Source organism: Chiloscyllium plagiosum, chromosome 15 (assembly GCF_004010195.1).
Source record: "Chiloscyllium plagiosum isolate BGI_BamShark_2017 chromosome 15, ASM401019v2, whole genome shotgun sequence".
NCBI lineage: Eukaryota > Metazoa > Chordata > Chondrichthyes > Orectolobiformes > Hemiscylliidae > Chiloscyllium > Chiloscyllium plagiosum.
The window spans coordinates 80,908,306-80,923,888 of record NC_057724.1 but is presented as its reverse complement, the minus strand read 5'-3'; the positions used below and the strand labels follow the sequence as shown (position 1 = coordinate 80,923,888).

The following is a 15,583-nucleotide window of genomic DNA, read 5'->3' as shown; positions in this document are numbered from 1 at the left end:
GGCAATTGGATAGGTACATGGATGGGTGCTTAGGCTAGGACAAATGTTCGGCACAACATCGTGGGCCGAAGGGCCTGTTCTGTGCTGTATTGTTCTATGTTCTAAATTGTCCATAGTGTTAGGTGCATTAGTCAGAGGGAAATGGGTCTGGGTGGGTTACTCTTCGGAGGGTCAGTGTGGATTTGTTGGGCCAAAGGGCCTGTTTCCATACTGTAGGGGAATCTAATCTAATCTGGAATCTGTGGCTGGAAGAATCACTTATCCTGAGGAGCCAGGACTCGAGTCCTCAGGAATATTCTATATTTTAATGAGATCATCCCTTATTCTTTATCAGTCCAGGAATATATGTCCACACAACATGTATACATAAGGTAATCCTCTCCAGCCAGGATTCAATCGGGTGAACCCTCAATGTGTCACAGTGCTAGGGTCCCAGGTTCAATCCCATCCTTGGGTGGCTGTCTGTGTGGAGTTTACACATTCCCACAGTCCAAAGATGTTCAGGTTAGGGTGGATTAGCCATGCTAAATTACCCCGTAATGACCAGGGATGTTTCAGGCTAGGTGGGATAGACATGGGAAATGCAGGTTTACAGGGATAAGGGGTGGGGGATCTGGGTGGGATGCTCTTCAGAGGATCAGTGTGGACTCAATGGCCCAAAATGGCCAGCTTCCACACTGTGGGGGCTCTCTGATTCTATGCCTTCTGTTTACACAGACAGTGGACTCCTTTACATTTTGCATAACTACTTTCTTCAATAACAATGAAATACCCCAAGGTAAGATTTTTGAGACCAGCTATACCTGATTACCACACATTGCCTGCCTAATGGTCATTTCCCCTCCTTCCTCCTCATTACTCATCCAACACACATTACAGACTAAGCTTCTTCAGACTTGTTAAGTGACCCTTTCACCTCTGACTGGACAGAACCAGAGTTTCAAACCCTTCTCCAACCTATGTAAATGTCCTGTGACTCTACACTCCTGTAGACAGCCTTACCAGGCTTGCCCTTTTCTGAGCACCAAACAGATTTTATTGAAATGTTCTTCAATCAAGGGCTCACAGTGGATGACAGATTAAAGGATGGAATGGGCACTAAGAAACCACTAATTTCTACCACCCCGATATCAGGCCCAGTGACACACTGGCACCAAGAGAAAGTAGGAGAAAGTGAGGACTGCAGATGCTGGAGATCAGAGCTGAAAAATGTGTTGCTGGAAAAGCGCAGCAGGTCAGGCAGCATCCAAGAAGCAGGAGAATCGACGTTTCGGGCATAAGCCTTCCTAAAGAAGGGATCATGCCCGAAACGTCGATTCTCCTGCTCCTTGGATGCTGCCTGACCTGCTGCGCTTTTCCAGCAACACATTTCACCAAGAGAAAATGTCAACAGGAAATCTAGAAGCAGTGCTTTCAAAATATATGCCAGGGATGCTACTGCACCTTTGAAGGTTATTCTCCAGCTTGGCTTGATAGCAGCTGTGGTCTCCAGCAGTGAGTTGCCTTGAATTATTTCAATTGACCGTCTTTTCTTCTTCTTGGTTAAATTTACAACTTTTATAACTACTATGACTATTTTAATGACCATTATCATTATTGTCTAACCGGTTATAACTCATTATTCATTACATTCTTAGTGAAATGTCAAAAGGATTACAGACTAAACTACATCACTGGGTATGATCATTCCACAGCATGGCTGGCCATACAACTGAGGACCATGTTTCCCTAAGGCTCTGCAAATTCAGTGAGACTATTCTCCAGAGCAGGTGCAGTGAGACCACTTCTCAGCTCCAGCACAGCCAACACAATCCGAAAGACACAGGGAAAATGAGAAGACATTAATGATATAATTTAACTTAAAAATGTATGAAGGGATTCATTTTGAAAGGAAGAATCCACACACCCAGAATGGGGTCATTTCAAAGAGGGTGTAGAAATTGAAAGACCTGAGAGTATATGTACAAGAATCTTTGAAGTTAGCAGGACGGGTTCAGAAGACTTTAAAAAAAGCATATGGAGTCAGAGTACAGAAGGAAGCTCTTCCCGGCCCCTTCTGTCTATCTGTCTGTCTCTCTCTATTTTACAACTGTCTATGACTGCTGCACTCCCAAAAATCTCACCTCCTCAGCACCTCCAATTTTACTGGTGCCTGTGTCTTTACCCATGGAGCCATAAGCCCTGGAATTCCGTCCCTCCCAATCCTCCCTTTAAAGACATTGCTGAAAACCTCCCTCTCTGACCAAGCTTTTAATCACTTAAACCTCCGACATGAGGTTTATTATCAAATGCTCTCAGAATGCACCGAGACATGTACTACAGTCAAGACTGGTATAACTGAGAACTTCTGTTTTTGTTGTAACTCTTCATGAATCACTGGCTCAGCTACAACATGGTGTTCAATTCTAGTTCCCTGGAATAACACAACTGTCCGTTGAAGAGATTGGGTAAACTGGGCCAGTATTTTCTATAGTTTTGCATAAAGAAAGGTGATCTCATTGCAACTTAGGATAGACATTTCCACTGGTTGGGGAAATTTAGAGTACAGAGATGCCATTTAGGCCCAAGATGAACAGACATTATTTTACTCAGAAGACTGTGACCATTTTTAATTCTCTACCACAGAGGACTGTAGAGCCTCATCCTTTGAGTGTATTTAGGGTAGAGGTTGAGGGATTTCTGATTAGCGGTGTATCAGTTACAGGGATGGGATAGGTAATAGACAGGTAAATGGTTCATCAGCCATGACTGTACTGAATGACAGGACAGGCTTGATGGGCTGATTGGCCTGTTCCAGTTCCTATGTAGTAAAACATGTCAAAACAGTACAGGATTAATTTTTTTAAATAAAACAGCTGACACAGGGAGAGGTTTGAACAAGTGACAGAAGCTCAAAGAGGTCAGTTTGAAGGAGTTTCTTGAATGAGGAAAGTGCAGGAGTGAGTGCAAAGGGGTTTAGTGAGGGAATTCTAGACCAGTAAGTCTAAGCTAATTAATGGCATAACAGAGGGAACCAAATAACTGACAGCAAAGTATCTGCTTTGCTGTGTGTGGCTGGCTCATGGTACCATGCTGCCCCTTTAGATTCACCACGTGGAACACAGCTAAAAGGAAACACTCACCAAAATATCTCTCCTTGGCTTAGGGTGAACAAATAAATACCAAGCGTTGGAGTGTCTCTCTCTCTCACACACACACTCTCTCTCTCTCTCTCTCTCTCTCTCTCTCTCACACACTCTCTCTCTCTCTCTCTCTCTCACACACTCTCTCTCTCTCACTCACACACACACACACACACAATCTTTTAATAAAGATCCTGTTTAAGCGGAATATTCCTCACATACTAAACACTCAATTCACAAGAGAGCTAAAGCTGAGTATTTAAACACAAACAGCTCAACAGATGACAGCAGAAGACACATTCACCAGTGAGTTAGGCAATGGTATACCTCAGGCATCTTATCAAAACTCCTATCTGATCTTGTTAATCTGACACAGAAATAGAACAGCATTACTGTGACAACAGCTTCAGATCAAATCCAGACCATCTCAGCAATATGCATTACTGTGCCTTGATAGACCAGCTCAATTTAAAGCCTGAATAATTGTAGTTGATAAACTGAACTGATTGAGAAATTCTAATTAGTTAATTAGGCCCATTTAGCAGTTCAAAGCTGACAATGGCTGTGCTGCAGAACCAACTCTGTTAAAGACTGAGCGAGCTGCTGAACACTGTCACGTGGCAGGATGCATATAACCAGGTCTAGATTTCATTCAGAAATGTTTCCACACCCAGGTTTTGTCCTCGTTTTACCCGTGACCTCTCCTCCTTTCCTCAGTGGTGCTGCTGCTGCTCATCCTGAAAACATTCGACAGAAAAGCATTGTCCAAATCACATCTCCATCAAGCATTCTGAAAGCAGGTTAAAACTTCCTGGTTTCGCTGGGAGCACTGCACCAGTTTAATCAGGAAACTGTGGCCTTCACCTCCTGACAGGGCAGCTAATGGTGAAACTAACCTGTATGATTCCACATGCCCAGAACTGGTCCTGCTCAGAGTCCAAACAGTGAAATCCCAGTTGATCAATTAATTAAAGCAAGCCTTGATCTGAGCAATGAAAAGCAGTGACCTTCCTCACTGCCAATGGAGCACAGTCACAGGTTCAAATACCATTCTCCAGAGCAGTTTTGCAATTTATAATTCAAAAATGAATGAGTTTGAGCAAAAATCACTGATTAGTCAAGAAAGCCAAAAATCCCAAAAAGCAAAGGTAATTATTGACTGTTCGGAGAGGAATTCACAGCTGTCTGCAGCAGGAGCTAAAGAACCACGCATGGCCAGGTGGGATGGAGCTGCAGAGTGAGGAGCCTGGCCCATCCAGGATGGTTCTGGATTGAAGCCAACAGTAATTACACTCCAGGCTTCAGAAAGTCTACTTTCCAATGTAGCTACTCCTTATACAAGGCTACCACTTCTCAGTTATAGGAGAAAGGGAGGACTGCAGATGCTGGAGGTCAGCGTCAAAATGTGTGGTGCTGGAAAAGCACAGCCAGGCAGGCAGGATCACAAGAGCAGGAGAGTCAACATTTCAAGCATAAGCCCTTCATCAGCAATGATGAAGAGCTTAGGCGTGAAACATCGACTTGCCTGTTTCTCTGATCCTGTCTGACCGGCTGTGCTTTTACTTCTCAATTACACCACAGCCAACACAATGTGAAAGACACCAGTGAGAGAGAGTGGCCAAGTGGGAAGACACATTTAAGAAGTTAATTTTAAAGGGAGAATTATGAGAAGTAATACAAGTGGAATGGACTATTTTAAAGAGGATGCAGGGACAGTGTGACCAGAGGGTGTAGGTACTCAACTCTTTGATGATGTTTGAACAGGTTCAAAAGACTGTTGAAAACACATTTTGAATCCTTAGCCTTACAAACAAACACAGCATAACAATCCAAAGAAATTAAGTCCCTCTCTAGTACTCCTCCTATTCTACAACCCTCAAATGATATCTGATCCCCTCTAAACCTAGCCTCTTCCACATCCCATTGTTTCATCCTGGTGACCATGCCTTCATGGGCCTTGTCCTAATTTCTGAAATTCCTGACCTAAACTTCTCCTTCACTAACTCTCTTTGCTCCTTTAAAACCTACCTTTCACCTGTTTGGTCAAATGACCAAATATGTTTTCACATAACTGGATGCTAAACTTTGATGATATTCCTTCAACATTTCTTATAAGTTTCACACATTAAAGATGCTTTAAAGGGCAACAGAAGCAGTTTCAAAAGTAATTTCAAAGACAAATTGTTGAAATATTTGAATGGAAAAGTGTGCAGGGTTACAGGGAAAGATCATCTCTTTACAAAGAGGCAGTACAGATGTAATGGGCTGAATGGCCCCTTTCTGATCTGTGAGATTCTGAGAGTGCTACCACTTACATTTCAAGGCAAGGTGTATTTACATTTTTTAAGTATGAATCCAGCTTCCATGCATGATCAATGCTGAAGGTGAGGCTGAATAAATGACTTTCTTAAGGAAAGGTGACATGATGCAGGAGGTTGATACATTTCTTGATCATGATCGGAGAAGAGGGTTATGAAGGTGGTGTAAAAGGCCATGATTGCACTGAATGGTGGAACAGGCTCAATGGGGCGAATGGCCTACGCTTGTTCCCACAAACCTGTCCCTGTCTGCCTAGTTGTTGAGGATAAGTTTCTGCAACAATGATACTTCAAGCATCACTGCAGGGAACCGATTATTCTGAATACTATTACAAACAGTGTTGTGCCAGGAGGATCTATGAATTGGAAAATTAGTTTTCTTCTGAACGTTTTGACCAAAACCCTGTTTTAAAGATGGTTTAACTGACAAATTTAAATTAAAAAGATAACTTTATCACAATGTCAACTGTGCCAACACGAAAAATGAAAATCATTTTCGTCTAATTAAATCTGTGATTGATGTTTAATTCTCAGCTGAAGACTGATGTTTTGCAGCTTCATTTTGTACATTAGATTTCAAATTTCTCAATAAAGACTCTTTAGGTTAAAAAAAGTGATCTCCAGGTTACAGGAAGTCTAAAAGGAAGAGGCACCCCCAACCCTCCAGGTCCCTCTGTTCTGTTTCAGTGGATCGTGGTGACCTGTGTGTAAACTCCATTTGTCTTTACTCCTCCTTTCTTGGATTCTCCTACTCTGAGAAAACCTACTATCCCTCATTGTGGAGATTTCAATCGACCTCCAACACCTACAGCTTTTACGGAAAGAGGGTTCATGCACCCACTGCTTCCAGATTCCTTCCCCAGAGGAAAGCTTTTCTGCAGTGAACCAAACAAAACACTGATCATTTTAGGTCTCCCCTCAACCTATTAAATTTAACTTGGCTTGTGTTCCCTTAATGTAAACTGTCCTCATTGTTCAACCCTTTAAACTCTATATCAATGCAGTAATGGTACAGTGCTAGATTCAACAATATATTTTTATTCCAAATATCTTCTCAACCAGCCTATAATTAATTAATTACAGACTCACCCATGACATCATCTCTCTGAAACAGCATGCTGATGCTCAGTGGATGAACTCTACACACTAATTACAACTATTCCATTACCTCACTTTCCAACAAGGCAGCACTAAAGTCTGTCATGGTAATCTAACCATTCACAGGAAAAAGAAGCCATGCACATTTAGGATAACTGAGCTGGAGGAATAATTACTCCTCCTCTAAATAATGCAGCTTTGTCCCTCAATGTGGAAGTTACATTACTCTTCAACAGTACAATTTGGATTTATAAAATATATTCAAAGTTAACAATCCCAAAAGTATATCACAAGAGGTCAATAACAAAACTCAACATTGGGCCATAAGGAGACATTACCACAGGAGTTTAAAGCTTGATTAAAGAGATCAGCTTATAGCAGCATGGTAAAGAGGGAGGTGGGAGTGTGGTGCTGGAAAAGCACAGCAGGTCAGGCAGTGCCCGAGAAGCAGGAGAATCGGTGTTTCAGGCAGGAGCCCTTCATTAGGAGTGGCCCTGGTAAAGATGAAGATAGAACAGAAAGGTGAAGAGAGGATACTCCAGTTGTCATAGAGCCACAGAGCATGGAAACAGACCCTTCGTCCATGCTGACCATAATCCCAAACTAAACTAGTCCCACTTGTTTGTGCTTGGTCCATATCCTTCCAAACCTTTCCTGTTCATGTACTTATCTACATGTCTTTTAAAAGCTGTAACTGTACCCACAACCATCACTTCCTCTGGAAGGTCATTCCACACATGAATCACTGTGTAAAAACAATTGTCCTTCATATCTTTTTTAACTTTTTCCTCTCACCTTAAAAATACTCCCCTTAGTGTTGAAATCTCCCAGTCGAGGGAAAAGATAACTGCTATTCATCTTAACTATAATCCTCATGATTTCATAAACCTCTACAAGGTCACCCCTCAACCTCCTATGATCCAGTAAAAAACATCCCAGCCTATCCAGCCTCTCCTTATAATTCAAATTCTCCATTCCTAGCAACATCCTGGCAAATATTTTCTGAACCCCCTCCAGCTTAATGAGCTCCTTCCTACAACAATAATCTTAGAGTAGGAACAAAGGTCGGCATAACATCGAGAGCCCAAGGGCCAGTATTGTTCTAACAGGGCCACCAGGAACTGGACACAGTACTCCAACAGAGGCCCCACCAACATCCTGTACAGCCTCAACATGGGCTCCCAGCTCCATCTGAACAATGAAGGAAAGCATGCTAAATGCTTTCTGAACCTCCCTGTCTATATATTACCTATATAGGTCAGGACCTAAACTGACAGCATGGCCATTAATGAGGGAGTGCATAAAGCTGGAGACACATTATAGGCCAAATTGGAGGTGTGTATATACCTTGGGAGGTTGGGGGGCTGAAGGGGATGATAGAGATAGAGAGAGGCAAGCATATGGAAGACTGTGAAAGACAGATAAGAATGTTTAAAGATCGAGGTGCTGATGGTATGCACAAAAATGTTGCCAGATTGAGGTCAATAAAAGTTAGCAAGCTTTGGGACAATGGGCAAACAGGACTTTTGGCCAATTTTAGATTAGCTTTTTATAAATTCACCTATGGGTCTTTGCTGGTTGGGCTCAGGTTTATGGAGATGAGAGAATGACTAGGAAGGAGTTAGAAAAGTCGAGTTTTGAGGTAGTAAAGGCAGGGAGGAGGGTTTCCAGATCAGATGAACTGAGGCAGGACAGGGTTAGATGACATTATAAAAGGTGGTGAGGTCAGAAACTTACCCAAGGGTCAAATAGTGCATTGTGAACAATCCAGTTCAGGCTGAGACTGTAGAGAGATCTGACAGAGACAGATCGTATCACTGAGAGAGAGGAAACAGGGAAGACTTGGGGCGGCACTGTGGCTCAGTGGTTAGCACTGTTGCCTCACAGCGCCAGGGACCCAGGTTCAATTCCCGCCTCGGGCAGCTGTCTGTGTGGAGTTTGCACATTCTCCCGTGTCTGCGTGGGTTTCCTCCCACAATCCAAAGATGTGCAGGTTAGGTAAATTGGCCATGCTAAATTGCCCATACTGTTAGGTGCAGGGGTAAATGTAAGAGAATAAGTCTGGGTGGTTGCTCTTCAGAGGGTCGGTGTGGACTTGTTGGGCTGAAAGGCCTGTTTCCATACTGTAGGGAATCTAAGACTGCAGATGCTGGAGAGTCACAGAAGATAGAGTGTGATGCTGAGAGAAAATAGCAGGTTAGGCAGCATCTGAGCAGCAGGAGATCGATATTTCAAGCAGCACCCTTTGTCAGGTTCTGCCTGACCTGCTGTGCTTTTCCCAGCGCCACACCATTTACTCATAGACAGACAGGTCCACCAGCACCTCTCCATTATTGGTGGGGATGAAAGCAGAGGCCACAGGGAGAAGGATTTGACAAGACGGGCTGCAATACAGAAAAGGTGGCAAGAGATCTGTTTGTGTCCCAGGATAATCCTAGAATCATGAAAAATCTTCATAGGAAGAGCAGGGCCTAACAGTGTGTCATGAACTTTAGCAGGAGTGGCTAAGCCAGTTCAAATCAGTGGCATTTGGATTTAAGGGAATGAATGCAAATAGGACCCTGGTCAGTGTCAGAGAGATGAATTGTTCCAATAGGTTTAAAAGCAAAGTTAAAATGGGCTACAGTTGAATTCATTTTGATACCTAATACATACATACTACACAAAATTTTACTGCATACCAAACACTAGTGCTGATATTAAGCAAACTCTCTCGTGCATGGTACACAGAATTGTTTTGCCATTCCTGGACATAGGAACACATTTCATTTTAATAAAAGAAAGGGGATAAGTCAACCATGTTATTCAGGGAAGTGAAGGACAGCATCAAATTGAAAGAAAACAAAATGTGGCAAATATTAGTAGTAAATCATAAGAATGAAAAATTTTAAAGAAACAATAAAGGACAACCAAAAGTAAAGAGGGAGAAAATAAACTCTGAGGGTGAACTTGCAATTTATATCAAAACAGACAAAAATATTTTTTTTAATATATAAAAAGGAAGAGGGAGGTCCAAGTGAGTTTAGGCCCTTTTGAGAATTGGGCTGGGAAAACAATAATAGGGATCAGGAAATGGGTGAGGAGTTGAATAAATATCTTGCATCAATCTTCACAGTAAAAGAGACGAACAGCATTCCAAAGAACTAAATAACCTACGACAACAAGAAGGGTAGAAAAACAAAATACAATGACTATTGCTCGAGAAAAACAATGAGAGAAACTAGTGAGGCTAAAGACCAATCAGTCCCCTGGACCTGCGATAGGAGGGATGGGACAGGATGGGATGGGGTGAATCCAATGATATTAAATGAAGTGCCTTAAGAGATAGTGGCCACACTGGTAGCAATCTTCCAAAGATCATTAGATTCTGGAAAAGTTCCAAAGGATTAGAAAACTGCCGATGTAACTCCTTTCCTCAAAGGAAGGAGAAAGTGAGGACTGCAGATGCTGGAGATCAGAGCTGAAAAATGTGTTGCTGGAAAAGCGCAGCATCCAAGGAGCAGGAGAATCGATGTTTCGGGCATAAGCTCTTCTTCAGGAATGTGGAAGGTGTGCCAAGCAGGCTAAGATAAAAGGTAGGGAGGAGGAACTTGGGGAGGGGCGTTGGGAATGTAATAGGTGGAAGGAGGTTAAGGTGAGGGTGATAGTCCGGAGAGGGGGTGAGGGGCGGAGAGGTCAGGAAGAAGATTGCAGGTCAAGAAGGCGGTGCTGAGTCAGAGGGTTGGGACTGAGATAAGGTGGGGGGAGGGGAAATGAGGAAGCTGGAGAAATCTGCATTCATCCCTTGTGGTTGGAGGGTTCCTAGGCGGAAGATGAGTCGCGCTTCCTCCAGGCGTTGTATTGCTATGGTCTGGCGATGGAGGAGGCCGAGGGAAGGAGACGAAAACAGGTAATTGTATACCAGTTAGATGAGTATCTGTTCTTGGAAAAATATAGAAATTTTATACTACTGTTAAACCCATTAAAACTAGGGGCATACGTTTAGGATGAGAGGAGAAAGCTTCAAATACGTCATTAGGTGAACTTTGTTTTACACAGGGAGTGGTTAGTGTGTGAAATGAGCTGCCAGAGAAAGTAGTGGATGCAGGTATACTTACAACAATTAAAAAGACTTTTGGATAATATCATGAATAGGAAAGATTTGGAGGGACATGAGGGACAGGCAGGTGGAACTGGTTTAGTTTGGGAACATGGTCAGCGTGGAGTAATTGAACCAAAGGATCTGTTTCCATGCTGTCTGACTGTAAGTAATACCAGAGCATTCAGAAATATATAATCTGATCAAGCAGAGTTGGCAAGACTTCATGAAGGGGAATCATATGTAATAAATGTATTAGAATTCTTTGAAGAGGTAAGAAGCTGGAGAGATAAAGGAGAAGCCGTAGATGAAATTTATTTTGATTTCCATAAGACATCCGATAAGGTACCATATGTAAGATTACTTAATGAGATAGAACCGCATGATACTGGGCGTATATATGAGCATGGATAAAGGATTGACCAACTAATAAAAGACAGAGTTGGGATAAAGGGGGCATTTTCAGGATGGCCACCTGTAACAAGTGGAGAGCCACAGCAATCTGTACTGAGGCCACAATTACATGCAATAGATATTAGTGACTGGGATGAGAAAAACGTGGAAGTATTATAACCAAGTTTGCGGATGGCATAAAAATAGCTTCTCCAGCACAATGATTTGAGTTGAAACTTCCAGCACCTAGAGTCTGCTTGATTCTACTTAAAAGATGTTTAGGGTCTCGACAAGGTAGATGCAGAAAGGTTATTTCCTCTTGCGGGACCAGTCTTGGACCAGAGGGTATAGTCTGAGCATAAACGATTAGGTCAAATGGCCTATTCCTGCTTCTATGTGCATGGTTTGAAAGCTCATTGAAGACTCTGCTGCTCACATTGGTCATCAGCTCCACCCATGCTCGTTGATCTACAGTGGTTCATGGTTGATGAGTTCATTAATTTTAACATTCTCATGCTTGGTTTCAAATTGGTCCCTGGTCTCAGCCCTCCCTATCTCTGTAGTCTCCTCCAGCCCCATTATCATCACCATTCTCTGCTCTGTTCCTCTTGTATCTCACTGATTTCAATTACTCCACCATTGATGGATGTATCTTCAGTTCTGCAATGACCCCATGAATCCTTTCCACCTTTGTCTGCTTTACAGAACAGTCCTTGAAAGCTAGGTCACCTGCTCCAGTATGTCCATGTGTGTCTTGGTGTCAATATGTTCCTGGGACCATTTTACTATGCTAAAGGCAATGTATAAATGCAAGTAATTGCTGTGAGATTTATTTTTCCCTGCATTAGTGTGTCTCACATAGCTACAGGAATGACAAAAAATACACACCCTGATTTATCAATATACCTTCCCTCAACTTTGCCCTTTTACAATCTGTTAGATTTGTGCATCAGAATCCAGTGATACCAGCACACACTAAGTACAAATAGAAAAGGCAGTTCAACTGTAGGGAGTCTTTCCCCAGTGTAAAGTTCTGGGGAGATGATAATCACCACAGGTTGGTGAGGGGTGGCAAACCAAGGAAAGCAAAAACTAAACTGAGTTGAGTTTTTTTGGATTTATGTTACCTGTACACCCAGTGTTGCAAGGCTACTTCAGAGGTCACTGAGACATCTCAATAATGGAGGAGCTGAAGTCATGCATAAGCAACATTAGATAAATCACTTATGAAGAACCAGTCCTTTACTCGAGTGCCAGCTCACTGAATATTAGATCTATCAGTCTGGATTCATAGGTGCTCAACATATTCTTTGGACTAAAACATGTGTTTTTGGGGTTCAGGTTGAAAGATGGGCAAAGTTTCCCTGTGTACAACTGAACCAATTTTAGGAATAAATTTTATGCGCAGTGCTGGTGAAAGAAAGATCTTTGCTTACATATACACAAAATACTGCGGGTGCTCTAAATCTGAAACAAAAAACAGTGCTGGATAAGCTAAGCGACAGCATCTGTGGAGAAACAGAACTAATGTGTCCAGTATGACTCTGACTTGAAATGTTAACTGTTTCTGTCCGCACAGATGCTGCCAGGTTTTTACTCATGTTTAACTAACAGCAGAGCTGTGATACTACCGACATGTTGGATACAAACAGCTTACTTATTTCAAACCTGCAACCTAACTGAACATACAATTCACAGTCTTCACTAATCCCTTCACACATTCCAAGAAAATCATGCAACACCAAACAAACCACTCAACACAGCATGAGCAAATCACACTGATGGCTATCCAAAGCCACCAGCCAGATAGGAAGATGCTGAAAAAGTAAATCCCCTCCCAAGGCAAAGTGAGTCACATCTTACCTTCAGTGGCCTTGTTAATTGCTGAAAGGGTGCTCAAAACCTTGTTGAAGTTCAGTCCTTTGTACAGGTCATTGACATCAAATGTTTGCTGCAAACAACAAAGTCAAAAGTAAATCAAAGTTAAACTTGTACAGAAACATTACACGCTCAGGAAGTGGGCAATGATAGCAAGGTTACCATTTATTGTCCAATCCTAAAACAGATTTCCTTCCGAGGGACACAAGTCAACTGGATGGATTTTTACAATAATCTGATGGCTTCACAAATCACTTTTACTGAGTCCTAATTTTTATTCACATATTGTTTCTTAAATCTAAATTTAAGTTTGTAATCTGTTAATGGTGAGATTTAAGTTGTATGAATTATTAACCTAGGTTTCGAGAACACTAGACATACGATGATGCTATCACCCACGAATCAATACTCAGTGTACAGTCTACAGTATCTGTTGTCTGCCTCACTATAGTGAAGTATATTAATACCATTTAAACAAAAATAATTTTTACATGAAGCAATTTAACTTCTGTTTCATTAAGATGCACCGCAATCCACCAAAAGGGGATGTGAACCTTCCTGATAACAGGACACTTCTGTAAAATAGCCATGTTCAATTGCCTGAATCGCAAAACTTATAGCATTAAATATTTATTCAAACTATTCCAAAAATTTAAGAACAGATTACTTTAGCTGCCAATTACATTTGCAGGAAGAGGAGAAAAAGGACAAATGAAGTGAATCAGCTTGAAGTGAGTGAACTTTGTTTTAAACCATCTGATCTGTGTTTCCTTCCTCTTTACCACAGACGGCAGGAGCAACCCAAAATGTTTAAAAAACAGCTCAGCGTATGAAGCTCACTGCTGAGATTAACCATTTATGGGACTTTGGATACAATAGTCTGGACTTTCCATACTCCAAAATACTTAATTTAATCCACTAAGTAATTCTGGTTTGTCATCCCAGAGAGAACCTGCAGTAAAACAACATCTACCATAAGCCCTCAGGATCTCCCAGTCTATTATCCAGTCTACAAAGTACTTTTGAATTGCAATTACTGTTGTTTGTAGGCAAACATGGCAGCCAGTTTACAGAAAGCAAACCTCTAACACAAGAAAAACCCAAATGACAGTTTATCTATTGGGTCAAAAGTATAGCTGTTAGGCAGGAAGCAGATCCCATTTTGGCAAAATGAGTCCATGTAAAACACAAGCTGCACTGCATTGCATTCGCAGCAAACATGTTCAAAATGAGCACTTCCACAGAATCTCCACATTCTGACCAAATGGCCAACCAAGATGGAAAGGGGAACCAATCAGGGCAGCGTCCAATGACAAACCAGTTCACAAGAAACCTTGGTGACCAGGAGCCACAACTGGCTGTCTCTGAATACTCCATTCCTGCAGAACAGACAGCATCGGGTTTGAACTGACTTTCTTACTTAGATGGGTCCAATTAGAACAATCCTTCCCTGCTGCAGCAATGGGAGATCCAGCCCACAGTAAATGTTACCACTGAATCAAGCTGGCAGCCAGGAGATGTTCTGTAGTTGCAACAAGGTCTGTACTCACACCCCAACCATACCCCAACAGGAGATACAAAACTGATGAAGTCAGCAATTTCCTAATCCAGAATTCATAATTTCATCACAGAGTCATAGAGATGTACTGCATGGAAACAGACCCTTCGGTCCAACCCGTCCATGCTGACCAGATATTCCAACCCAATCTAGTCCCACCTGACAGCACCCGGCCCATATCCCTCCAAACCCTTCCTATTCATATAACCATCCAAATGCCTCTTAAATGTTGCAATTGTACCAGCCTCCACCACTTCCTCTGGCAGCTCATTCCTTACACGTACCACCCTCTGCGTGAAAAGTTGCCACTTAAGTCTCTTTTATATCTTTCCCCTCTCACCTTAAACCAATGCCCTCTATTTCTGGACTCCCTGACCCCAGGGAAAATATTTTGCCTATTTACCCTATCCATGCCCCTCATGATTTTATAAACCTCTATAAGGTCACCCCTCAGCCTCCAACACTCCAGGGAAAACAGCCCCAGCCTGTTCAGCCTCTCCCTATAGCTCAAATCCTCCAAATCTGGCAATATCCTTGTAGATCTTTTTTGAACCCTTTCAAGTTTCACAACATCTTTCCGATATGAAGGAGACCACAATTGCACGCAATATTCCAATAGTGGCCTAACCAATGTCCTGTACAGCCGAAACATCACCTTCCAACTCCTGTACTCAATACTCTGACCAATAAAGGAAAGCATACCAAACGCCTTCTTCACTATCCCATCTACCTGCGACTCCACTCTCAGGCAGCAATGAACCTGCTCTCCGAGGTCTCTTTGTTCAGCAACACTCCCTAGGTCCTTACCATTAAGTGTATAAGTCCTGCTAAGATTTGCTTTCCCAAAATGCAGCACCTCGCATTTATCTGAATTAAACTCCATCTGCCACTTCTCAGCCCTTTGTCCCATTTGGTCAAGATCCTGTTGTAATCTGAGGTAACCTTCTTCCCTATCCAGTACACCTCAAATTTTGGTATCATCTGCAAACTTACTAACTGTACCTCTTATGCTCGCATCCAAATCATTTATGTAAATAACAAAAAGTAGAGGACCCAGCACCGATCCTTGTGGCACTCCACTGGTGACAGACCTCCAGTCTGAAAAACAACCCTCCACCACCACCCTCTGTCTTCTACC

At 42.3% G+C, this 15,583-nt stretch overlaps 1 protein-coding gene across 2 annotated transcripts in view; it reads right to left on the bottom strand.

The window, feature by feature from the left end:
* arhgef6 (Rac/Cdc42 guanine nucleotide exchange factor (GEF) 6) overlaps window positions 1–15,583 on the bottom strand; it is a 212,305-nt gene that overhangs the window by 155,664 nt on the left and 41,058 nt on the right. For both annotated transcript variants that reach the window (XM_043705208.1, XM_043705209.1), the window contains exon 2: window positions 12,873–12,960. In XM_043705208.1, coding sequence (XP_043561143.1) covers window positions 12,873–12,960 — 88 coding nt within the window. The remainder of the gene's footprint in view (window positions 1–12,872; window positions 12,961–15,583) is intronic.